At 35.8% G+C, this 24,291-nt stretch overlaps 5 protein-coding genes and 1 pseudogene across 5 annotated transcripts; 4 read left to right on the top strand and 2 right to left on the bottom strand.

Annotated features, from left to right (window-relative positions):
- Positions 1-97: 97 nt before the first annotated feature.
- LOC120176642 lies at positions 98-1,290 on the top strand (annotated as a pseudogene).
- Positions 1,291-1,963: 673 nt separating this feature from the next.
- Positions 1,964-4,963, bottom strand: LOC120176663 (cytosolic endo-beta-N-acetylglucosaminidase 1-like). The gene is made up of 11 exons (XM_039183047.1): positions 4,556-4,963; positions 4,327-4,464; positions 4,135-4,244; positions 3,929-4,040; positions 3,739-3,846; positions 3,554-3,666; positions 3,334-3,415; positions 3,159-3,239; positions 3,012-3,067; positions 2,788-2,923; positions 1,964-2,673 (listed from the first exon to the last, which is right to left on the bottom strand). Exons 1-11 carry the CDS (start codon positions 4,928-4,930, stop codon positions 1,993-1,995), a joined length of 1,992 nt encoding a protein of 663 aa, XP_039038978.1. The 5' UTR covers positions 4,931-4,963; the 3' UTR covers positions 1,964-1,992.
- Positions 4,964-6,419: 1,456 nt separating this feature from the next.
- LOC120176643 lies at positions 6,420-8,702 on the top strand. Its single transcript, XM_039183034.1, has 7 exons — positions 6,420-6,596; positions 7,150-7,180; positions 7,239-7,297; positions 7,478-7,531; positions 7,659-7,722; positions 8,242-8,306; positions 8,556-8,702. The coding sequence occupies exons 1-7, from the start codon at positions 6,420-6,422 to the stop codon at positions 8,700-8,702; spliced, it is 597 nt and encodes a 198-aa protein (XP_039038965.1).
- Positions 7,423-9,767, top strand: LOC120176665. The gene is made up of 9 exons (XM_039183049.1): positions 7,423-7,531; positions 7,659-7,722; positions 8,242-8,306; positions 8,596-8,698; positions 8,812-8,850; positions 9,053-9,141; positions 9,229-9,307; positions 9,424-9,471; positions 9,549-9,767. Exons 5-9 carry the CDS (start codon positions 8,824-8,826, stop codon positions 9,627-9,629), a joined length of 324 nt encoding a protein of 107 aa, XP_039038980.1. The 5' UTR covers positions 7,423-7,531; positions 7,659-7,722; positions 8,242-8,306; positions 8,596-8,698; positions 8,812-8,823; the 3' UTR covers positions 9,630-9,767.
- An 849-nt stretch (positions 9,768-10,616) lies between these two features.
- Positions 10,617-13,193, top strand: LOC120176664 (protein trichome birefringence-like 33). The gene is made up of 6 exons (XM_039183048.1): positions 10,617-10,911; positions 10,999-11,224; positions 11,996-12,173; positions 12,299-12,498; positions 12,580-12,738; positions 12,805-13,193. The coding sequence occupies exons 1-6, from the start codon at positions 10,713-10,715 to the stop codon at positions 13,148-13,150; spliced, it is 1,308 nt and encodes a 435-aa protein (XP_039038979.1). The 5' UTR covers positions 10,617-10,712; the 3' UTR covers positions 13,151-13,193.
- A 6,125-nt stretch (positions 13,194-19,318) lies between these two features.
- Positions 19,319-20,234, bottom strand: LOC120176528 (abscisic acid receptor PYL4-like). Its single transcript, XM_039182950.1, has one exon. The coding sequence runs from the start codon at positions 20,149-20,151 to the stop codon at positions 19,522-19,524; it is 630 nt and encodes a 209-aa protein (XP_039038881.1). The 5' UTR covers positions 20,152-20,234; the 3' UTR covers positions 19,319-19,521.
- Between the last annotated feature and the right edge of the window lie 4,057 nt (positions 20,235-24,291).

Here is a 24,291-nt window from a genome sequence, read left to right on the forward strand (position 1 = left end):
GTATTTATAGTTAAAACTTAAGGACTAATCTTGTAAATATTCTAAAATCTAATGACTAAAATTAATTTTTCCATTCAAAATATTCAACACCTAATTTATGCCTACCATTCTCTTTTTTAAAGTTTTAGGTGGAATTGATTTTTCCAATTCCAACTTTCGGTGAAAATTTTGGACACCCCAATTTTTACTTTCCAAACCATTGGCTGTGTTCCGTATTTGTATTGCGGTTTTTCAAAGAGAAAAAAAAGCCGCTAATCAGATATCCACCGAATTTGTACAACAAATTCTTGGCAAGTGCCCATCACTACTAAAGAAACCCAATGCCAAAGGTGAAATTCCACTACACATTGCTGCCAGGTTTGGGCATGGTAACATAGTTCAACTTCTTGTCCAAACTGCAGAAGCCCAAGAGAAAGACCTAGAGAATGGTATCGACCCGGCAAAGCAGATGGTCGGACTGACGGACAACGAGGGAGATACGGCCCTGCACATAGCAGTTCGATACGGTCATGTTGATGTGGTCCGTGAATTGCTTCGAGCAGATCCTCAACTCTCATATTGCGTCAATAGTAGCCAAGAGACGCCAATGATTGCAGCTAGGAGAGGAATCATATCTTGGTGGCCATCATATTAGATAAATCCGTCGTGGCGGATCATATTCATCGAGGCCCCTGTGGTAGAACTGCTCTGCATGCTGCAGCTTTGGCTGCCGCTACTTACCCATGTAAGTTAAATTTATATAAGTTTTAATGCTTTACTCATTTTTTTCTACTTTTCCCACACAAAACCTATTTTTATACGAAGCTTATTCAAATCTATAACATATATTTATCATGCCAGAGGAAGTGGGTTCTCGAACTACAGAGGTAATCTTGAGGAAGGGAAAGAATTTGGTAAAAGCGAGAGATGAGAATGGACGGACTCCCCTCCACTATGCTGCACATTTTGGTCGCCCTCGAATGGTAGAGGTGTTGTTGGAATGCGATGAATCAGCAGCCTGTGAAATTGATGAAGATGAAATGACAGCCATTAGATTGGAAAAGACATCCATGGAAACACCCCTCTCCAGGTGTTGGCTGCTTCTCGCGAATCTGATTCTGATATGGTACTCATTTTTAACGATGATAGAGTAACCGTTAGATTGGAGAACTTGGATTCCAAGAAAGAGGTACCTATAGAATTTAAAATCTAATTGCTTTGGGTTATTGAATCAACCGAAACTCCTCTCAGCAATCATGAGCCATGAGTGGGCTTTCGTAGCATTTGTTATTGCAGATAGCGTTGCCATGATCTCCACCTTGTTAGCTGTCAACTTCAACTATTTGTCCTACGGTAACCGGAGCACGAAGAGTATACAAGCTTTCCGCATTTAACCTCATGATTATGCTCGGCCTTCTTGCAGAGGCAGCGTTGGTGGTGGCTTTCGTCACTGGCTTGTATGCGGTGTTAAACCCTGCTCTCACACTTGCTATCGCCACTTGCATCATTATCTTGTGCTTCTTTATAGCTTTTTTTTTCTTTAAACCTAACGATTATGTTGTGTGTCACTGCATCACTAAATGAACATGTTTTAACACTGGTAGCGAATGGACAGACCCCATGATATGGTATATGATGACTGTGAGATGATGATATGGTATATGCATGTTGCTTATATGATAACTATAGCTGAAGGTGTGCTAAATTTTTAAAGATGAGTGACCAAAACATAAATTAAGTGTGATTTAATATAAATAATAGTTATATGATCAAAATAAAAAGTAAATAATTTATGAGTGACTCAATAAGTAATTTCCCCTTTTTTGGGCATGGTGTCCCCTGAACTGAACCAAATGAATAAACCTTTCTTTGATCTTTGTCATAGGATCTTTATCAACTATTACCGATCAGTTTCAAAGAAAGATTTTTCTCTTAATTATTATTATATCCCATTCATTGGATTATCATAGATAAGGCAGGCAAAGAAACAAAAGTGATAATGTTCATTGAGCTTCAAACATTGAGTTGAAAAAATGGAGCGTCATCGAGCTTCTGGCTAGCACCATCGACATCACAAACTTGAACGATAAATTTGATGCCGGAAGTACCTGAAGGGACGGCGAGTTTAGATACATAGAAGGCTTCTACGTGTGCTACCCCGACATACTCTCCTACGCTGTCTACCTTTCTTCCCGGACTTCGGATCGATTGTTTGCTTAATTTCTCCACATAGATGTTGTACCTCGGGTAAGGGGGGTTCTTTCCATCTTTCAGTTTCCAGCTGATCTTCAGACTAAGGGTTTTGGAACCTTGCGAACCTCCCCATTCGACGTCTTGGCCGTCGATGATCCAGGAAGTAGATGGAGGGAACTCCGTATTCTTGTCCGAAGTTGAAATCTTAATATGTCCAAGCACGGCAAAGTATTCTGTTGCGTTTGTATTTCCAGGCTGTTCAATGTAGCATACAACATGGATTTCTGTTAATGTGTATCCATGCATTGCTATGCTAACCTCTTGTACGACCCATCCCGGGGCATCCTCCGGTGTCGTAAGTTGATGCGGCACGATCACTTCACTAGATTCGCTCAAGAATGCGACTGTTCCTTGTGATGCAAGAAACAAATTCTTTTTTCCTTCCATTTCAGAAGAGAATTCAAGATACAGGCCCACTCTAGAGCTCCCTTTTGATTTGACCTGCAGCAAGGGTTACCGAACACTATGATTGAAGATCGCATTCTCGGACTTGTAGGATATTCCATTCTGGAAATATTCGGTTACAATGTAAAGCACTAAGTCAAGACAGCTTACAGAGTATATGAAGTGAAGTGGTAAGCTACCCATCAGAAGCTGTCCTGAAAAGAGTCTGGTCGAGAAAGTGGCCTTGGCTTCAAGAGTTCCACGAAAGGTGAGGTTTCCCCCTCCGCTATACGATGCTTCCTTGAAACTACCATTTATCGACCGATTCTAAGATCATTGAACAGTATATATGTATGACTGAATTGTTTCAAATACAATTATTCATGCGAACTTACTCAACACGGACATCAATGGTTTTCGAAGCGGAATCATTGGCATACTCCAGGAAAGGCTGAAACAACCAGGGACCATGACATGTAAGTATATGCATTCTTCTCTAGGAAAAAAAAGCAACTTAGAATGAAACTGACAAGCTTGAAAACCTGAAAATTTTGTAATGAAATGTTGTTCCATTGAATGCTTAATATTTGCGCTCCGTCGACGGAAATATGATTACCATGGCCCTGAACAGTTATGCAGACATGGAATGCAAATATACATACTATGAATGGACATATAATAAGTATAGCAAAACAAAGAATTCGAGGTGGTTGCAACCTGATCGAAATTTGAAAAGAATGGTAATGCTTTCGGATAATTTTGATCGAATCCCCATGATTTCTCGACCAGTCCCCACCAACTGCAAAATCCAGACTGTATTATCCTACTGTTTGTAATTATGGTTATGCTTCTCTGTTTAATAAGCAGAGGAACCTACGGCATCCGAATCATAAGGGGAAATCAGGGCATGTTATCGGTAACGAAAGAAGTCCATTACCGGTTTTGAGCAGTCTGAAAGTCGGGGGGTTGTTTCGTTTCATAGACCCATCCGGGAGCGTATATGGCAGCCGAGACATCACCCTTTATAATCACATCAAGTGCTACATTTGTCTGTCAAGGAAAGAATTGTTATATTACGCCACTACGACGTAAAAATCATCATAAGATTAGTATGAATCGTACATTCCATCCTCCACCACCGTATGTTCCCCTTCCGAATACGTCTATCCCCATGTAGACATCAAACTTTCTATCGCCGGCGACCTCTGCCGATTGTTTCGGATAGTTGTCCTGCGCAACGTACATAAAAGTTTATATATACAACAACAAAAAAGGTAAACTTAGGTTCTTGAAATGAATCAAATGGCAATACCTCCCACCAATAGTTGGCAAAGATTCCATCACTAATATCAAAGAAAGGTTTATTTTGTTCATTCAATTGATTCTGATAGCTAATTGTTCCGTCGACCGTAACGCTATCGTACCTGAGCAACCGGCACCGACAATCAGATAAATGTTACAAAACATGCTTCAAATGTATGTTTGCTTAATCAGAGGATGGCCTCTTCTTTTACGAACCATATAACTAAAGAACCAGGGACCGAGGAGTGCATTGTTTGAGTTAAATGGCTGATAAATTCTTTCAGATTCGGGATTTGGCCGATGTCGAGGTTGACCTCCATATTGAGCTGCAGGTAAGCATTACAAGGTTACGGTGACCGGAGACAAAACATGAAACATTGTTTTAACTAGTTTTATATAATGAAGTACCAGCCAGCCATCAAAGCCCAAAGCAACAGCTAGCTCTGCCAAGAGATCGGCATACTTGTGAGCAGACTCCTTTGTGGACAGCAGCTTATTGCAAATAGTTGTTCCTTGATCCCCTTCAGTGATAAATGTCCCCAATACCTGCATTCACAACCAGAAAAAATCATCATACTTTGGGTTTCAATAATTAAAAGGGACAAGCTTTACTACACTAAAATATTCGGAAACTAACCTTAACTCCATGTCTATGAGCAGTATTGGTCCAGCAAGGAGGAGGCAAGGTGACCAAATAGTGAGAGAAATAAACAAAAACATCGATCAAATACCAGTGCCAGATGGCATAAGCGCCGGCGTTATCTCCACCCTGGACCCACTTATCGTCCACGTAACCACCTTGCATGTCATGGCAAACCAAAACCCTAGGCCTCTGAGCCAAACCCGAGTCTGGTGGGAGAGGAACACTGGACCTGTTAAAAGGGTAATGAAAAGAAGAGAAGTAGGAGCGGGAGTCAAGGTCTTCAAGGGTCTGGATTGGGTAGGAGATGGGAATGGACGGCTTTGATGGATCGGAGGGTGGTGTCGGGTCGTTGGATCGGTCTGACATCATTCTATTTTCCGAGGAGTTCGCTTGTGATGATTTCGAGGATGGAGAAACATGTTAAGAGATTGGTGGGGTTATAAAGGAACGGAGAAAGCTACGAGTAAGAAGAAGTCAAGCAATGAGTCATGAAACCACACTTGGAAGTTGTTTAACTTGTTTTTTGCCTTGGATTGTCTGTTAACTACCGGTACCATTTTTAAACAATGAAATAAGATTCTTCTTGACGCTGATGACAGGTAAAACCAAACAAAGATTGAGCTCGTCAAGTTTTGCTATAATGTATTATACGCAAATATCATGTGAGGATCATGTCTTGTCCAGACTTATCTAGGTCTAAAATTAAGTACAGACAGGGTATGCATCCGCCTGTTTATGTATTATAATAATTGATTTTAATAAAAATTATTTGATTGAATTTACCATACACAATATATTGATTTATTCCATTTTTCCAATCCGTAGAAAAAGGTTCATGCAGACTTGACTTGACTTGATTTTTATATTTATTTATTGGGTCGCTGAATAAAGCACATGCGAAGTTGGAATTTTATTTCCAATTTCCAGAATCGACCATTTTTTGGTCTTTGTATTATTAAATTATTATTATTATTATTATTATTATTATTATTTTCAGAAGTTTAAGTTTAAGCATTAGAATATGAAACTGTAAAGGTTATCAAATTATTGATGATTTTTATAACATATGATATCTTGTTATCGGAAAATTATTAGATGGACCTAGTTCACTGCATCATCTGTGGTTCCAACCAATAAGGTTCATCTACATCATTTTTTTAAGTTAAATCTTTACATCTTTCGTACATATAAAAAAAGAGTAGGTAGTTATTTAGAAGTTACCTTGAGATGGATGAACCTTATTGGTTGAGATCACGGATAACGTAGTGAGTCGGGTCCATCAAATAATTTCTCCTCATTATCACCCTATATTAATAAAAAGAAGGGTAAATTATAAAATCTGGTAACTGAACTTTATTCTTTATCCTATTTCATTCGATGTACTTTAAATATTTTCAATTTGTTCACTGAACTTAATAAATTTAATTTTTTTAGTCGTTCATCATTCTTTAGAATTTTATATATTAAAGGTTTTGGTAAGTAAGATGAGGGAATTGAACCTAATTTATTAAGTATAGTGAGGGAATTGAAAATAATTAAAGTTCAGTGAATAGAGAGCAAATTTTAGCAAAGAAATTTTTAATTTTCTGATGTAATTTACCCGCAAAGCTGCGTGAAAAACTTTGGCGGGGTATCACACCACAGCTATAAAACTAATCAAATTATAATTATTGAAAATACAAGATGTGATTGTGCAATTAATTCAAAGTTTAAATTTTCTCTCTTGGATGCACGAAGAAGCTTATTATTTCTGCTTGTCCCTCTCGGTCCAGCTTTGTATTCGGATTACTCTTTAGCCTTTAGTGTTTCAAAGAAATTAGAGAATTATTAATAGTTTTTTGAGCTAATAAAAATGATAATGGGAAATGAATCTCGGAGATTGCTTCTTCTCGTAATTTTTCTCTTGGCGATTCAACTCCGAGTTAACCCAGTTGTCGGGATCTGCGAACACAGCTTCATTGACCGCAACAAGCTCTACAACTTCACCTTGGCTTCTCCACTGCCTAGTTTCCCATGGCGTCCTCAGCGAAGACGGGTAACACACTCAACTTCGTTTTTTTCCCTGATCTAACTATCTCTGATTTCTTCTAAATTACTTTTTTTTTTAAAATTGAAGTCAGGTATAAAATGATGTATTATATACACACATGTAGGTATATGTTGTTAGATTTTAGTAAACGAGGTTGTTGAAAATTTATATAATTCCTTTTTTCATGTATATACTATACTAATTTAGAATGTTGCAACTCGGTAGAATTAACTTATCAAGGAGTGAAATTCATATTTTCTGCGATTGGATTACTTACAAACAAGTTCGGTGTTCTATTTAAAGAGAATTTATTACGAATTTGGTTGAGAAGAAAACGGTGTGTGTTAGATTTGCTTCCTGTTCGATTAGTTTAGTTCTGTAGTTGAACTTTAGACCTGTTTGGAGTGTTAAAATTTTGTTGTTTTGAAAATTGTGTTGTATTGCACATTATATTCATATGATTGGAAGCCTTCATATCTCAGTTGGGTAACTTGGGTTATTTTTTTCTTCCTTAATCGAAATGCCTTTTATTTTGTTTAACTGTGTTGGGTTTTATAAGGTGGCTGTGAATGAGACTGCTTTGGTTTCAGGTTGGCTCTATCAGGTTACAGTTTATTACTTTGTTTTAAGTAATTCTGTTTTCTTTAGGTTTTCTTTTGAAGCATGAACTTCTTATGCGGATTCTGATGTGGTTAATTACTACTCAAGTATGCTTTTAAATTCTTGCTTGTTGTTTTTCCTCTCAATAAAATGTATGGGTTTAATTACTGAACTTGTAACCAATAAGAAGAAGCTATAGTCTTTAGAAGCAAGTTTATATGACTTCTTTACCTATAAACTTAGCTTATTTTCTTGTTGGCTTTCTGTTCATTGATACAATGGAGCAGCTTTGCGGTGGAATGATTTTTAGCCACGATCCACCTGGATGTGCTGAGTGCTCGGTAATTGCTTGCGGAATTTATCCATGTTTTATTGTTTACATGCTAACTATGAAAGGATCCAGAATACGATGCAAGTCATCATTGACGAATTTTTCCTCTTTTATTTGATTGTCTTATGATACTTCAGGATTGTGGAGACCCATCACGCAGTGGAATGGAATGTAGTGCATTAGTGGCTAAAAGTTCTGGAGGTAAACATTTTTGCTGATTTTCTTGCTTTTAGTTAGTATTTCCTTTGTTTACTAGTTTATAACCGGTGCTATTCTTCAATATGATAAATTTTCAACATCATAATTACTGGTTATTGACAAGTAACTATTCAATCATGATCAGATGTAATTGCATTTTTATTATTGAGTTCTTTAAATAAGGTATCCTTGTTTATTGTTTAGTTTCTGTGTTTTGACATTCTCACTTAATTCCCAATTGTCTTTTTTTATACTTTAGCCTATTAGAGTCTGACAAAAAAGTGTTAGAAATATGTGTAAATTTTTCTCTTTGTAGCACATTGCTTCTTCACATTTGCATTACTTGAAATTTAAAATATAACTTTTCCTCATTCATGCAAGTGGTTATAAAGTTGTAGTATTTTTCTACATGTGCATTATTAGCAGCATGGTACAGACTTTCATATGCATATAGTTGGAAAGGAAAATAAATGCAGTACGTTGAATTATCAAATTCTATATGAATCTATGTGGTTTATGCAGGTTATCACGTATGCACTAAGCCACTACTATTGGACAAGTTTCAAGTACAGATGTTAGAATCCTTGGTAAGTCAAAAATGCATTTTATTTCTAAGGGACTTTCTAGTATGACCTAGACATTAGTAAATAAGAGAAACACTCCAACTCCGCCTCTCAAAGTGGCAATTCTTTCTGATGGTAAGCCTTGGATGCTTCACATTTATTGAACATAGCTTTTAGTGGCAGTTTCCCTTTGTGTGTTTGATTGCTTTCTTTTTCCGTGGTGCCATGCTGTGAGGAGACAGTCGATTTCGCTCTTTTTTTGTATAAATGCAGTTTGGTGATAGTGTCTGTTATACTACGTTATACATGACAGACGAGCTGAATCCTTTCAAAGGTGTCATTGTTAGAATGTCAAGCAGTGGAAAAGGGCACAATTGTTCACTGTCTCAATCCTTTGCGATTCAACTGGAGCTCAAGTAAGAGCATTTACCACAATGTTTAATATGCTAGATATGATCAAATAAAAATTCTCTGGAGTTGCAAAATATCTAATTATGATATAAACCTAATATACCATTCTTCTGAACAGGGGCCAGATTCAATGGAGAAACTGGGGACTTGTGACTATGTAAGTTTCAGTCTGTTTCTTACATTGATATCCTTGAAAACATTTTTAACCAAACATCATGTATATGTTGAGTATGCTTATGCCTGAATACACATGCATGTGCATTACAGGATGTCCGTTATGTTGATAACTTTTCTGTTTTCTCATATTTGACAAGTGGATTATCTTGGTGTTTCAAAGTTCCTTTTGTTAATTTTGATAGGCCACAACGCTACGACATCCTTCTGAGTGTGCAACAATCATATCCATTCATGGGAAAGGTTTTGGTTGGTTTGGTACCTTGCTGATCCTGTAAGGGTTTTAACATCTTAGGTCATAATGATGATGATGATAAAATATCTGTAACAGCTCTTGATTGACGGGTTTTTTTTCCTCTAGTATCATATGCCTCCTTGGAGCCTATATGTTTGCTGGTACTGTTTATCGATATTTTTTCCTCGGAGTTCACGGTATAGAAGTAAGTTTTTCTCTGAAGTTATCCTTTCTTTCTATGTGAAAGTTGTGATTTTGGCTTGCCTCGACTGACAGACCATTCTCTTACCTTTTTTTATGTCCTTGCTATGCTTTCTTCAGGCAGTTCCGAACTTGGATTTCTGGGTCAGCTTACCGCATAGAACGCAGGTACCCTGTTGTTAGTCGGTAATGAAATGAGGCAAAACCTACTAATCACACAATCATATATGTTACCATTTTTGCAGATGTATGTATCTTCTTTGGTGCGGCAGTTTAGGGGACCTTCAGCCAGTCAAGGAGGCTCCTATTCTCAAGTAAATTTTTGAGCAGCTGCAATTTTGTTCTATGGCAGTCTGTAGCATGCAAAACCGCGAATGGTTGTGCCGGGAACGATTTTCCGATGATCCGTTCTTCCATATAACACTGCCTCTCTCCCACTTCATCATTCTGATTCCATTTTACATTTTTTCATCAAAACTAAGTAGAAAAGGTCTTATTGGCGATAAATATTTATATCAACTCAAGTATTCCATGAGTACTTAACTAATTAGGTAGAAAATGAACATCTGTATGTATATGGGACCTGTTTTAGTTGACCCATTCCAATTGTGTTGCTCATCATCAGCTGAATAACACTAAACACCTAATTTATTGGCGAGGATTGGAGTAAGAAACAAACCATTGAAATCCCAACAAAATGGAGGTTGAAATGCTACCAAATCTTCACCAAGATCGAATCCATTTTTTACCCTTCCCAAGTCATTGTAATAATGGGGCAGTTTTAGCTTACAAGCCAAGGCAAATGTTATCCACTTTCCTTACAAAAACAAAATATTAACTAATGCTACGTTTATTAAATATTTGTTCACTCAAATAATTACAAAAACAAAATTATAAACAAAGCCTCCAAAACTGCAAACTCAGAAGTCAGAAAGTAACAATCGAATCAGAAAGATATGACCCGGTGATTATATGCAACCAATCGTGTTTATCATGTCAATCGACCCCTTAGTTCAACGAATTGATACGTTAAATCTCTTAAATAAGATCGAGAATTTAATTTATAATGTTTATAAATAAAGCAAACCGAGTTAAAAGGATCGTTTCCATAATGAGTCCTCAGAGAATCCAATATGAAATAGCTGATCAATAAATCAAATACTAACAAAAAAAAATATAAAAAATAAAATATTATAATAAAGGGACTAAAACAATAATTTTCCAATTTGTTTTAACAATTCAACCTTTTTATGCATAGTTCCCAACAATATTTAATTATTGGCGAATACGAAAACCTCGACCTTCCTATAAACTTTTAAACCTTTTGAAGATTATTTAGAATCTTGGAAGAAATCCTAAAGGGAAAGAAAAGAGTTTCTTCTTCTGATGTAATTTTATAAGAGAAAAAGATGGGGAACATGAAGGCACCGCCACTTTCTTCTTCTTCGTCTTCATCTGGCGTTCTTCGGAAAGGTCGTCTCTCTACTTATCTCTACACCCTCTTAGCTTTCATTCTTCTTGTAGCTATCGTCCATGGAGAATATTTCGCTTACATTTTTGGCGGGCTTGAACCGACCCGGCCCACCCGAGTTGCCTCCCCAAAACCAGGTGAGTTTGACCCTATCATTGACTCGGTCACTCAATTCGATTCGACCTCTCTCTTTTGACTCGGTTTTGGTCTGGTTGCGGGGTTAGTGAAGAAAAGGGAGGATTACAAGGTGCCGCCGTTTGCAGTGGGGAAGGGACAAGAGGGGTGCGATGTATTCAGCGGGAGGTGGGTTAGGGACGAGTTGACTCGGCCTCAGTATGAAGAATCGGAGTGCCCCTACATACAGCCGCAGTTGACGTGTCAAGAACATGGGAGACCGGACACCGAGTATCAGAAATGGCGATGGCAACCACATGGCTGCGATCTTCCCAGGTATCTCCCGAAACTCCTTTGATTTTTTTTTTAAATTTTTTATGATTTTACGGCCTTTTATTTGTCTGTTTCCGACCGATGAAAAATGTCGGAATCTTACGACCAATTTTGTATTTGCAATGATGATGTCCCTTAATATCTTACCTAATCACACTGTCTGAGCATCTTAATGAGTTTTATGATTCAAAGATTAATCATTTATGAGATTAATTAAATGTGATTAAAAATAATGACGTTTGGTTTAGTAGTCGGTAAATATGAGCTAAAAATAACGGTTCGGGTGGGGTAAAAGGTCACGGGCCGGCGGTCCACTATGTGTGGTTGTACCAAACCGAATGGATCCTTTCGGCCATAGGAATAAGCAAATTGTCGGTGTTGTGTTACTATGAAATAATATTGAGTAGCTGGGACCCCTTGCTCTCTTTAATTCCACGTGTCTGCTGATGTGGTCGGACTGTGTCGCTCGTCATTATGCCACGTAGTACTACTCAGGTGTTGAGTTGGGAACACGTGCAAATAATATTTTGCAAACGTAGTTGTTCCGGTTTAAGACTTCTAAGGATAATAACACTCTTTTTACCGTTAAGTTTGTTTGATGGGTTCTGTCGTTTTGTCTTTAAATATATATATATATATATATATATATATAATAGAGATTTATTAATATTTTATATGAACAAAAAAATCATTATGACTAATTTTATTGTGGAAATCATTTTATTTATTGTGAAAATAATATAAATTATGAGATTAGATTTTGGCATTCAACAGATTCAATGCCACATTAATGCTAGAGAGTCTAAGAGGGAAGAGAATGATGTTTGTGGGTGACTCATTGAACCGTGGCCAGTATGTATCCATGATCTGCCTTCTTCATAGACTCATCCCTCAACACAAAAAATCTATGGAGACCTACAACAATGATGCCCTCACTGTCTTCCGAGCCAAGGTAATTTATGATCTCACCCGAAAAGAACTCTAGCCTCAACCTCGTGATCTAATTTAAGAAACCCGAATCTAGGGACGAAGTTAGAATCCAACTCGGGTTATTAATATTTGTATCGTGTTGCGTAGGATTACAATGCCACCATCGAGTTCTACTGGGCTCCGTTCCTTTTGGAATCGAACTCGGACAATGCTGTAGTTCACAGAGTATCGGATAGGATAGTGAGGAAAGGTTCGATAAACAAGCACGGGAAGCATTGGAAGGGCGTCGACATTTTGGTTTTCAATACGTATCTGTGGTGGGTGACCGGGCAGGACATGAAGATCTTGTACGTATCCCGATTCCATGTTGTATTTTTGTTTCGGGAGGAACATATGTGTGAGGAGATGTGTGTGCTTTGTTTGGACAGGAAAGGGTCGTTCGAGGACGTTGAGAAAGAAATAATAGAGTTGTCGACGGAGGATGCATATCGTATGGCGATGAAGAGCATGTTGAAATGGGTGACTCGAAATATGGACCGCACCAAGACGATGGTTTTTTTCACCAGCATGTCCCCCACACATTCTAAGTAAGTTCAAAACAATAGAGATTTATTGGTAAATTAGGACAAGTGTAACACTGCACGAATTGGCAGGGGCGACTGGGGTGGAGAGCCTGGGGGGAACTGCTACAACCAAACAACATTGATCCAAGATCCAAGCTACTGGGGTACCGATAGCAGGAAAAGCATAATGAAGGTGATCGGGGAAGAGTTTGGTAAATCCGAGTTCCCGATCACGTTCCTCAACATCACTCAGCTCTCGAGTTATCGGAAAGACGCCCACACGTCGATCTACAAGAAGCAATGGAATCCGTTGTCGCCAGAGCAGCTAGCCAACCCCGCTAGCTATGCCGATTGCACGCATTGGTGCTTGCCTGGACTTCAAGATACTTGGAATGAGCTTCTCTTTGCCAAGCTCTTCTATCCTAATTCAGCCTAACTTCCATACCATGAATTCTTACGTACCAAATTAATCTTCTTTCTAATTGGTTTTGGTTATGGCGTCTAATTTAATATTTTTTTACCATTAATACGCAAAATCCATAAACTATAAATATCATAATAATTAATTTCTTTCATCGGTTAAAATCATCAATTTAAGCATTATGTGTCCGTTTGGACTAAATTATAATCCTACATGCACTTATCACATAGAGAACATGAAATTAATGTCAAAATAAATAAATGCTATCCTTAATTTTTTATAAAAAATATTATTTTTTATTTTTAACATGTTAAACTCAAATTTGTTCATATATTAAGTGTACATGTATTAATGAAAGTGCTTAATTAATATTAAAATCAATAGTGGTGGAACATAAGTAGGGCTAGTGGGGGTCATGGCCCCCAAAATTTTAAAAAAATTATAATTTAGGCCCTTTGAATTTTCAAAAAATTTAATTTGGTCCCCAAAATTTTTAACTTTAAAATTATTTATTGACATAATATATGTGAAGTATTATTTAAATTGTTATATTAATATTATAAAAGACTGAGTAAACTATATCATTGATCACTCAATTATTTAGTTCTTTTACTTTTGCCATCGATCATTCAATTTTGTCAATCAGGCCACTTGCCGTTAACAATTGACGGAAGTGTTGATGTAGCGGTTAAAAAAATTTGTATAACTATACATTTAGTCCTCAAAACTTATATATTATGTGAATTTAATCCTAATTTTAATTTAATTAATTTAATCCTCTAATCAACACATGTCACAACAAGAATGGAAGGCATTTTATATTTTAAGTATTTTATTTTTTAGGGTTTGAACATATGCAATATTGGTTCTCAAACCAACGCCTAAACCACCAAAGCTAGGTAGAAAGATTTGTGTTGAAGTGCAACACAAAATATATAACGTTAACATATATATATATATATATATATATATATATATATATCATTAAATTTATTTTTGTAACTTAAGTAATAATTTTAATTTTCTTACTAATAATTTCATATATATAAATTGATTTAATTGTATTAAAATGTTTATGAAATTATTTAAAAAATAAATTATTTGATAGAGTTAACAATAATTGTTGTCAATTTGTAAAATTATACATTTAGTCCTCAATACTTATATATTATGTGGCCTAATTGACAACAATTAAATAGTTAAGTGGTCTGATTGATAAAATCGAAATATCGATTGGAAAAGTAAAAGGATTAAATAGTTGAGTGGTCGATAGTATAGTTTACCCTAAAAGATTTAACAGTAATTTTCAAATAAATGGTTGGCCCAACTTTTAGAAGCTCGGCTCTCACCAAATAGGTAATAAAGTGGAAGGGTCGGTTTCGAGAAATACTGACCCCATAATTCCGTGTTGAAAGGTGACTGTAACATTGATTATTATGTATTAAATAGCGTTGCATTTATTCATGATTTTACTCACCTTATTATGAAAAGGAAAAAGTTTTATTTTATTTAATTAATATTTTTTATTTGATCCTTTTCTTTTAGTATTTATTTATTTCACCAAGTTGCTGAACATGAAAGCTGTAACGTCCTAATCCAGTAAGGTGCACCATTGGATTTCCAAGTAACTTTCGTATTTTCTTAAGGAGTTTTCACTTTGATAACTGAATTTTTAGAATTTTTATTGTGATCATTAAATATTTAATTTATTTTTGTTATAGTTGGTATCTCGAGTTGTCGTTAAAAATGCTGATATAGTATGTCAAAATATTCTTTCTCAGAAAATCATGAGATTTTTAATTGGCTACCAATGTAAAGATCAAGTTTTCGATGAATGAAACGGTCAACTGTCAATTTTGACAACGAAAAAAATTTCATTTAGTCAAGAAATTAATATAGTTATCTTTCAAAGCTAATCCAACGATTGACACTGACGAGTTGAAAGAAAGAAATAGAAAATGAATAGTTAGACGATTTTTTTTTAAAATAAACCGTCGAACGATGATAGAAATAAGGATGGAAAGAGTGGATTATGTCCTTTTTAAAAAGTTTTACGTGCTAGGTTAACTGTCGTTAATGGTTCCCATTGATTTAAATGAAATAATGACTCTAATAAAAGTTTTTCGATTTTGATGACCAAAATAAAAGTGTTCTAAAATTTCAGTCACCATTAGTATAATTTACCCATTGAAAGGAGTACTTTAATTAAATAATTAAATTTTAGGTGGGACTAAAATATTTTTTTCTCTTTAGCCAAAGGTTCAATGAAATTTATCCATCAATCGAGTGGGGTAAGATGTTAGGGTTTATCCTAGTCCTTGATATCGCCCCATCAACAAAACGATGATACAAGTCAAGCAGATATTTGCACAGAATAGCCATGAAGGTGTTTTTTTAGAAAATGATATCGTTTGAGACGTTCTAATGTTTATTGGTGTTATATTTTTTAATTTTTAGCTCTTTAAAGAAAAATGATTAATGTCGATCTCCACCATATCTCATTTTAAACTAGCGTGTGGAGTTATTATGGTGTACGCGACCTTTTCTTATACTCATGTGGGACTTGTGCAAACATTGAGACCAAGTAGATGGTATAATATCTCTATAGGAGAAATATCGAAGGATAGTTTGATGCCTATGGGTCCCACACTATGCTCATGGTTTAGAAGTGAGATTCGATTCTAACTTTTGTTAGGTCCCGTGAGATCTTTTATTTAAGAGTGTTTGTGGCTTTGAGATCATATTATGGTTTGTAGACTAATACATGACTTGTTTATTTGGACATGTTACTTTAAATTTGACAAGAAAATTAAAGAAATGTCTCTTTATCAAGTATCACATAGCTTTATGAAGGGGTAGATCATGACATAAATTACTAACGATAAGATTAACTTATTTAAAAAGGGTTTCATTCAAATGACGTATGAGATAACAACTGTGTCAAGATGTTATATTTGTGATACAAGATATTTGCATTTTTTCAGGGATGGATGGAGAGAGTATTGAGGGATGTGGTCGTTCACTTAAAAATTTTAAATTTCCTTATATTATTTTTTTATTTTATATTTATTATTTAATTTCGCAACTTTAAATTTTTAATATAATTTTTTAAGTTTGTACTTCCTAACATAATGTTCCGTATCTGTCTCTACCTACTTCATGGCTTCGGTTCAGGCGTATTTCACCATACAAATTCATTTAAAAATATGTTTAGAGCTTATAATAATTTGAATACTATATGAAAGAGATTATGAACCACAAAATCATATTAAATAAAATTCAATTTTATGAACCACATGATTATATTGAAAGAAATTTATGATCATATATCAACCAATATCACCAATATTTTAGAACTTAATTAACATTTATGGAAACAGTATTTATATTAGTTTCTTTGGGGTTTGATATTTTATGCTTTTTTTAAAATTATAATTGAATTATGTATTTATATTTATTGTAAATAATAATATATAGTTCTACATACAATTGATTAAATCGATCGATTTATTCAATTTTTAATTTAATTAATCATTTCATATGGTAATTGTAATAATTTTTTTTTTGCTCAGCAAAAAACCAGAAATTTTATTACTCTTAGCACAAGCAATCTCATCCTCAACTAAGAGCCTCATTAAAAAACCCCCTAATCCTATATGGGGGAAAAGAGTGCTCCATAGTTAAGGGATATTACAACCGACCTGCAGAAAACATGAACAAACAAGGACCTAAATTACAACTCCTACTAAACAATCAAGCATAAACCAAACCAGTCCACAACACAAACAATAAAGTTCAACCTGCTAATTTACCAAGTAGCTTTAAACATAACATTTCTACTCAATCCAACTTTGGCAAGTTGATCAGCCATGTTGTTTCTTAACCTCGGCGTGAAGTAAAACTTAACATCTTTAATCTTTAATACCATCGCATCAATTTCTTCAAAGGTAGCTCCCCACCTCCAAGGACGACAGGAGCAAGAATGTATCCAATTTAATACTACAGAAGAATCGGATTCAATAATCAAATTAACCTTCCTCAGCCACTTAGATCCACAAAATAATTCTAATGCAAATTTTACTGCAACCAGCTTAGCAAATTCAACATTAACCAGTGAAACAGGCCAGAAAAACATAGCCACCACATGTCCTTCAGAATTCCTTAACACTCCACCGCACCCCGCTGCCTCTTTGTTAGCCGATCCATCCACATTAAACTTCATAATCCCCAATCCTGGAGGCTGCCAAATCAAATTCTGCCTTCTCAGTTATTCACAGGTATCCACACTAGACCCCGGACACACCCACCAACGATTTTCATCCAGATCATTAAACTCCTTGAGTGCCTTACACCAAACCAAAGCACGCATTTTGACTATACATACAACATCTTTAAGTTTTGTTTTTTTCTCCCTGAAAACGAAATCGTTTCTGACCATCCAAATGCTCCACAAAGCTGTCGCAAAGCTAACTTGCCATGCTAAAATTCTTGGCACAGACCAACGAACCTGGAACCCAAATTCAAGCAGCTCACCTATAGTTGACGCGCTACTCCCTCCTATTTGCCACCACCTGCAAAAAGACATCCAGAAAGACGCCATATATATGCAAGAAACAAACATGATTCGAATCTTCTTCAGCATCGCCACACCATGGACATAAGCATTGATTCTCATTTAGCTTAATTCCTCTACCTATGAGAAACGCTTTTGTTGGTACTCTATTTTGTATTAGCATCCATAAGAAGCATTTCACCTTCGGGGGAACCTTGAGGCTCCATATTTTATCATATTTAGGCTGATCTACTTCAATGATATTATCATTCCTAAGCAACAAATCAGTCAATTTTTTGACCGAGAACTTCCCATCCTTCTCGTGAATCCAAATAATACGATCAGCTACGCCCGGTTTGATTTGAGCTTCACCTACTTCTCTTTTAATTACATTGAGTATGCTTCTTTCTCTATCCAAGAGCTATCTATCAAATATAACTGAAGAATCTCGCCACTCACTTTCCTTTAACACCTCTGAAAATGTCCTAAATTTTATTGAAACTAGCCTGTAAATTCGAGGGAACCTATTCATAAATGATTTCTCACCCGGTAATTGTAATAATTAAAGGGTAACCTATGCATTTGGTATCTAAACTATAAGTTTTAGTCTATTTTACTACCTAAACTTTCAATTTTTTTAAAATCATATCTAAAGTTTAGTTTTTGTTTCATTTTAATACTCTGCCGTTAAAAGCTTAAAGCATTTAGTTCCTAAACTATCAGTTATGATCCGTTTTAATACCTAAACTTTCAATTTTTTTCCAAAAAGTTAACACTAAATTTTAAACAGGGGTATTAAAATGAAACAAAAACTAAACTTTAGATATAATTTTGAAAAAATTAAAAATTTATGTACTAAACATACCAAAACTAATAGTTTGAATAATAAACGCATAATTTACCCTTATTAAACCTAACTCAAACCTAACTCAGCTTGCAATAAAAGGGTAATGAAATAAAAGAACATTAGAGAGGCGTTAAGGGTCAAATCAACAGGTAGGGAAGAGAAAAGAAAGAAATGGGTGACGTTTGTTCCGTTTTGTTTATGTAGACAACGTGAAAACATTAGAAGCCAACTTGCATTCCAACTTGCTTAAACAACACATACATACTGTAATAATAGACATATGGGACAATATACTTAATTAGACCACGACTAACATCAACTTGCTTTCATTTTCTACATCAACTTGCAGGTTATTAAAATTCTGATCCAACTTCCAATTTGCATCGATTCTTCTTCTCTCTGGAAACATCTAGATCTCTTCTTTTTACACATGTATATATTTTCATACTTATAAGATAATTCTAAACCTTTGACATTAAACGTTCACATTCCTGACATATATAGTGCTTAAACTCGAGTCTTTGAGAAATAATAAAAAATTCTTTATCACATAGACCACTTAGTTTGTGCAATATACTTATCACACTTAATGTTGTTCAATATTCTTTGTTGTTATGTATAAATTGTATTTATCCACGTATACTTGCATTGGTTAATAAATTGGGATCTCATTTGTGATATATTCATTATAGTGTGAATGATGTTGGGTGAGATACTTGTTCCATGGTTGATAAAGAAAAGCATATAATAAGAAGGAATCAAGGACAAACAAAGAAGATAAACTAGGTAGAATTCACAAGATTAATTACTATAGATGATACACTTTTGTGAAACACATTCATAATTACAGGGAGAAAGGAAGAGAAAAAAAAAAGAAAATGGGGTGATATCGTCAAAGCTAGAATCTTCAACTTCACCGAGGCCTCTATTTGATCTATGGATTCCCACATCGAAAACGAAAGAGTTAAAGAGAAATAGATTGAATGATTAAGGGGATGAGGAGTTCTGTGTTTTAGCCATATTTGCAGTCATTTGAGCCAAAGATTGAAGGTTGCAACGTACAATTGTATCAACAAAACTACACGTATCCTCTCTAGTATTACCCGGCGGTACATCGACGACGAATGATTCGACGGCAACCGTGCCTTTACCATCCGGGGAAGCATGTAAGGTTGTGACCGACCTGTAGTTTCTCAACCGGTGATCGCCTCCCACCACGCTAAAGCTAAGCACGTGACGCTCATCGTCAAGGATCTCCAGCCTCTCCGTGCTTGAGCCTGCTGGGAGGCCGGACACCACGTGGACTTCACGAAGACTACCCACGTTTCCGTCGCCGGCGATCACGTTGCAGCTCTTGAGGAAGTGTTTGTAAGCTTGGGGGTTATCAAAGCGACGAACGAAAGACCAGACTGTCTCCACGGGGGCTTCGATGGCTTGGACCACCGCGGAACAACACTGGTTCGGTCTCAGGGTGTGGACGTGGTACGGAGGGACCGTTTCCGGCAGCAAGACACAGTGAGGAAGAGGGAGACACCGCGTGAGTGTTTGTTGTTTGTGGTGGCAGCCGCCGCTGAAGGTGGTGGTGGTGGAGCGGTGGAGGTGCAAGGAGGAAGGCATGTTGTTTTGTGGGTTAGCTAAGGAGGTGATGAATATTTTGGGTTTTGGTTAGAAAATATAAAACAAGAATTGCGCTCTAGAGTTGGAATAGCTTTCCATTTTTCATATGCAAATGCAACGACCTACGCTGTACACTGCAAGTGGATGGCCAAGTTGCACATCTTTTGGACTTAGTTATTGTAAGATTATCCAATTATTTTATACAAACTACGACATTGCCACTTTCTCTCTTAATTAATTATTTCCCTTTACTTTCCCTAATAATTAATACTCAATTATGAGTCGGATTTACGGGTTTTGAAGCTCTCACTATTATATTTTTCATTGCTTTCAACAATTTGACTAACGTTTATGTTTTTAGTATTAAAGTTGAAATTGTTAGAAATTACAATAATCTTTAAGGTAATTTGGTTTGTGTATTATATATATATATATAATAATTTTTTATAGAAATAATTAATTTTATTCAAAATATGAAATATCCTAAATTATAATAAAGATTTATAATCACAATCGTAACTTAAACACATAATTAGAAAAATTTTCTATAATCATTGAAATAAAATTAACAACTTAAGATCATATAAAGACCATACAAAAAAAATTAAATCTAACAAAGAAACTCAAACAAATATAAATACAAACAAATTTAAGTGTGTCGGTAAATGAACAACACAAGAGGAACATGCTATTGAAAAACCACCTACTTAAGATTCAGGGTTTTCCTATATGTTTTCTCGTCTCTTTTCTCGAACATAAGTCCATTGGAAACATGTCTTGAAATCTCTACTGTTGCTGAAAACCACGCAGAACGCAAATGCAATGGACGCTCCCCCTGCAGTTTGTGTTCATTTTGAATAAAACCCAGAGCTACAATGCCATCTTCCCCAACCCAAACCATTCAGACACCGTCCTTTCCACCTTAATGCTTCAAATAATCTTATCTGTCGTCCTCACTCGGGCTCTCCATGTTATTCTCAGATCGTTAAACCAATCTAAAATTGTCTGCAGTATCTTGGTAGGTTTCTATTTTGTTCTTAACATGCACAGACATGGAGATTCTTAATTTCTCATCCTTACTTTCGTTGTTTTACTGGCCGGAGTGATCCTCGGGCCTTCGGTTCTGGGACGGAACAAAATATACACAGATAAAATGTTCGGACCAAAAGAGATGCTGGTGTTTTACACCGTGTCAACCCTGGCGGCATATTAGTATGTCTTCATCGTACGTATCAAAATGGATGTAGCAATGATAACCAGAGCAGCCCGACATACTCGGAAACTCGCCCTCTTTTCTCTAATTCTTCCTTTTGCATTCGTTGTGTTATTAACGAACGGGGTAGGAAAATTCATGCCCGGAAGAGGTGCCGGTAGTGGCTTGCCGATCCATTTCTGTTTCGTTTATTCGATAAGTTACTTCATCGTTGTTACTCAAGCCCTGGACGAACTCAATCTCTTAAGTTCCGAGTTAGGACAACTGTTCTCATCCTTCACCATGATCAATGAATTCGTCCCGCCGTCTTTATAATTATCGGAGTTGCTACGGAGCAGAAAGGAACGAGAAATGCGATTTATTTTGCCCTTTCTCTTTGTTCATTAATTCTGGTTACGGTCTTTCTTATACGACCGATATTACGTCGGATTATCAACAGGACACCGAAAGGGAAACCTATGCAGGAACCTTATGTTATAGCCGTAATACTTATGACATTCATCATGGGATTCATCACCGACTTTATAGGAGCGTCCTATGGAACTGCATTTATGATCATGGGATTCACTGTACCGGACGGACCACTAGGAACGACAATCGTACGGAAATACGAACTGATTGTCTTCAATGTCTTACTTCCATTGTTCTTCTTTTGAATTGGTTATCACACCGATTTTTCGGCGATACGAGATTAGAAGGAGTTAGTGATCTTTGGAGCACTAGTTGTGGTGGAGTACTTGGGGAGGCTAATAGCATGTCTCTTGTTTTCCTCCTCTTTGAAGATGAAGAAACGTAAAGCCGTCTTGCTTAGCCTTATTTTAAGTTTACAGGGCATTGTTCAAATGTTTCAAGCCATTCGCTGGAACCAACAAAAGCTCATAGATGACAAGACATATGCGTCAACTGTGGTGGGAATCGTTGTGGTGAATGCCATTATAACCCCGATAATAAAGGTGTTCTACAAGCCTGTGGTACAAGATTTCGATTAGTCTACCACCGTGAGACATCGCAGTAGGTCGCTCGGGATGATTTCGATCTTCGGAGAGTTACCTATCATTACTTGCATCCAAGATGAAGACAACGTCCCAAGTATTATTAACCTTGTCGAAGCAATGAACCCCGAAAAGGTAGCCCCGTCTGCGCCTACATCATCCATCTGCTTGCCATCACTAGCAAAAGTGTTCCCACATTAGCCCCTTACAAGAATCACTTGAAGAAGTTTAGCAATCCGAGCAGCTCTGATGACATCATTCGAGCATTTCTCAACTACGCAGAGCAATCACAGGGTCAGGTTCAAATCGAGCCCTTCACAATGTTTTCGCCCTATAAGTACATGCATGAAACCATTTTCAGGTTTGGTGAAAAGATGCATACACCACTTATTATAGTGCCGTTTTTCAATTCCGAAGAAGCTCATGGCGCGGATGGAACCCTGCGGATTTTCAACACTAACATCCAAGCCTTTGCAAAGTGCACGGTCGGTCTTCTAGTCGATAGAGGGTTCCGGAACCCCGTCAATTCGACTAAGTCCTTCTCTTACAACATGACGGTAATCTTCCTCGGAGGAGCCGACGACTGCGAGGCGTTAGCTTTGGCAACTCGTGCTTCGCGCTATCCTAACATTACAATCATGGTGTCGAGGATCAATATGAAAGGGCGACTCTCCTAATCTAATTTACTATTAAATTAATATATTAATGTTTGAAAAGACAATTACTTATACTATTAAATTAATAACAATACTTAATGTATTACCAATATGTTTTATGTAGGGATATATGTTTAACTAGTGATATAAATTCTTATTTAATATTTAATTTAATTTAAAAGATTAAGTTGATAAAATTATAAAGTTAAGGGATAAAATAATCTAAAAACGGATAATTTTTATGGGGATGTAACATTATCTAACAATTAAGAGACAATGAGATTACCTGCTGTATTCTCAAACAATGTCAAATGTTGAGAATCTTATATTATCACAGTCAAATAATGTTACTAAATCAAATAATATAATTTTATTTAGTCAAAAAATAATAGGATAAATTACACGTTTAGTACTTAAACTATCAGTTTTGGTCCGTTTTAATATCTAAATTTTTAATTTTTTCAAAATCATATTTGAAGTTTAGTTATTGTTTTATTTTAGTGCTATGCCGTTAAAAAAATTTAATTTTTGTTTCATTTTAGAACCCCCGTTCAAAATTTAACGTTAAGTTTTGAAAAGATTGAAAGTTTAGGTATTAAAACGGATCAAAATTGATAGTTTAGATACTTTGACGGTGGGGTACTAAAATAAAATGAAAACTAAACATTAGGTATGGTTTTGAAAATATTGAAAATTTATATATTAAAACGGACCAAAACTGATAGTTTAGGTACTAAATGTGCACTTTACCCAAATATTTATTCGTATGTTACATTATCGGAGGATAATTAATTACCCAAACCAAATATACTTTTAGGGTTAAATTGCTTAGTGGGGAAGAAAGAAATCAAATTTAAAGATTAGGGTTTATTGATGTATAAAAAAGGTATGAGGACTTTTGGTGGTAAAGTGATAAAGTTCAAGGACTTTTTGAATTTAGCCTTTTGACTATAACCATTAAATATTCTATTTATAATAAATACTCATACTCTATCCATTTTTTACTTTTAAAATGATACAACAGAAAGGTAAAAAGAATAGAATATTTGTTGGATTGTGTTATTTGACACAACTGATTATTTTCTTAATTAGTTGGTGTTTTGGTTTTTTGCTTTTAGAAACACAAAAAAAGGAGAAACTAATCGAAGCGAAATCATTACAGGGTAACATAATTGAAACTGCTTAAACCTCCAGGTAAATCAACGAATTACAAGATAACCATCTTTTTACTTTCTTCGTCTTGATGGATATCTAGGTGAAACCTGTCGGAAATCGGACT

This window comes from Hibiscus syriacus, unplaced genomic scaffold, assembly GCF_006381635.1.
Source record: "Hibiscus syriacus cultivar Baekdansim isolate YM2019G1 unplaced genomic scaffold, ASM638163v2 tig00112249_pilon, whole genome shotgun sequence".
Lineage (NCBI taxonomy): Eukaryota > Viridiplantae > Streptophyta > Magnoliopsida > Malvales > Malvaceae > Hibiscus > Hibiscus syriacus.

Coding starts and splice junctions, on each gene's coding strand:
- LOC120176528 (XM_039182950.1), bottom strand. CDS start 20,151: ATGCCTTCCTCCTTGCACCTCCACCGCTCCACCACCACCACCTTCAGC.
- LOC120176643 (XM_039183034.1), top strand. CDS start 6,420: ATGGGAAATGAATCTCGGAGATTGCTTCTTCTCGTAATTTTTCTCTTG. Junction 7,181..7,238: donor TGAGACTGCTTTGGTTTCAG/GTTGGCTCTATC, acceptor TGTTTTCTTTAG/GTTTTCTTTTGAAGCATGAA. Junction 7,298..7,477: donor TGTGGTTAATTACTACTCAA/GTATGCTTTTAA, acceptor ACAATGGAGCAG/CTTTGCGGTGGAATGATTTT.
- LOC120176664 (XM_039183048.1), top strand. CDS start 10,713: ATGGGGAACATGAAGGCACCGCCACTTTCTTCTTCTTCGTCTTCATCT. Junction 10,912..10,998: donor AGTTGCCTCCCCAAAACCAG/GTGAGTTTGACC, acceptor TTGCGGGGTTAG/TGAAGAAAAGGGAGGATTAC. Junction 12,174..12,298: donor TCACTGTCTTCCGAGCCAAG/GTAATTTATGAT, acceptor CGTGTTGCGTAG/GATTACAATGCCACCATCGA.
- LOC120176663 (XM_039183047.1), bottom strand. CDS start 4,930: ATGATGTCAGACCGATCCAACGACCCGACACCACCCTCCGATCCATCA. Junction 4,245..4,326: donor TGGGCTTTGATGGCTGGCTG/GTACTTCATTAT, acceptor GCTTACCTGCAG/CTCAATATGGAGGTCAACCT. Junction 3,068..3,158: donor TTTCATTACAAAATTTTCAG/GTTTTCAAGCTT, acceptor TGGTTGTTTCAG/CCTTTCCTGGAGTATGCCAA.
- LOC120176665 (XM_039183049.1), top strand. CDS start 8,824: ATGGAGAAACTGGGGACTTGTGACTAT. Junction 8,851..9,052: donor AACTGGGGACTTGTGACTAT/GTAAGTTTCAGT, acceptor TAATTTTGATAG/GCCACAACGCTACGACATCC. Junction 9,308..9,423: donor TCGGAGTTCACGGTATAGAA/GTAAGTTTTTCT, acceptor TGCTTTCTTCAG/GCAGTTCCGAACTTGGATTT.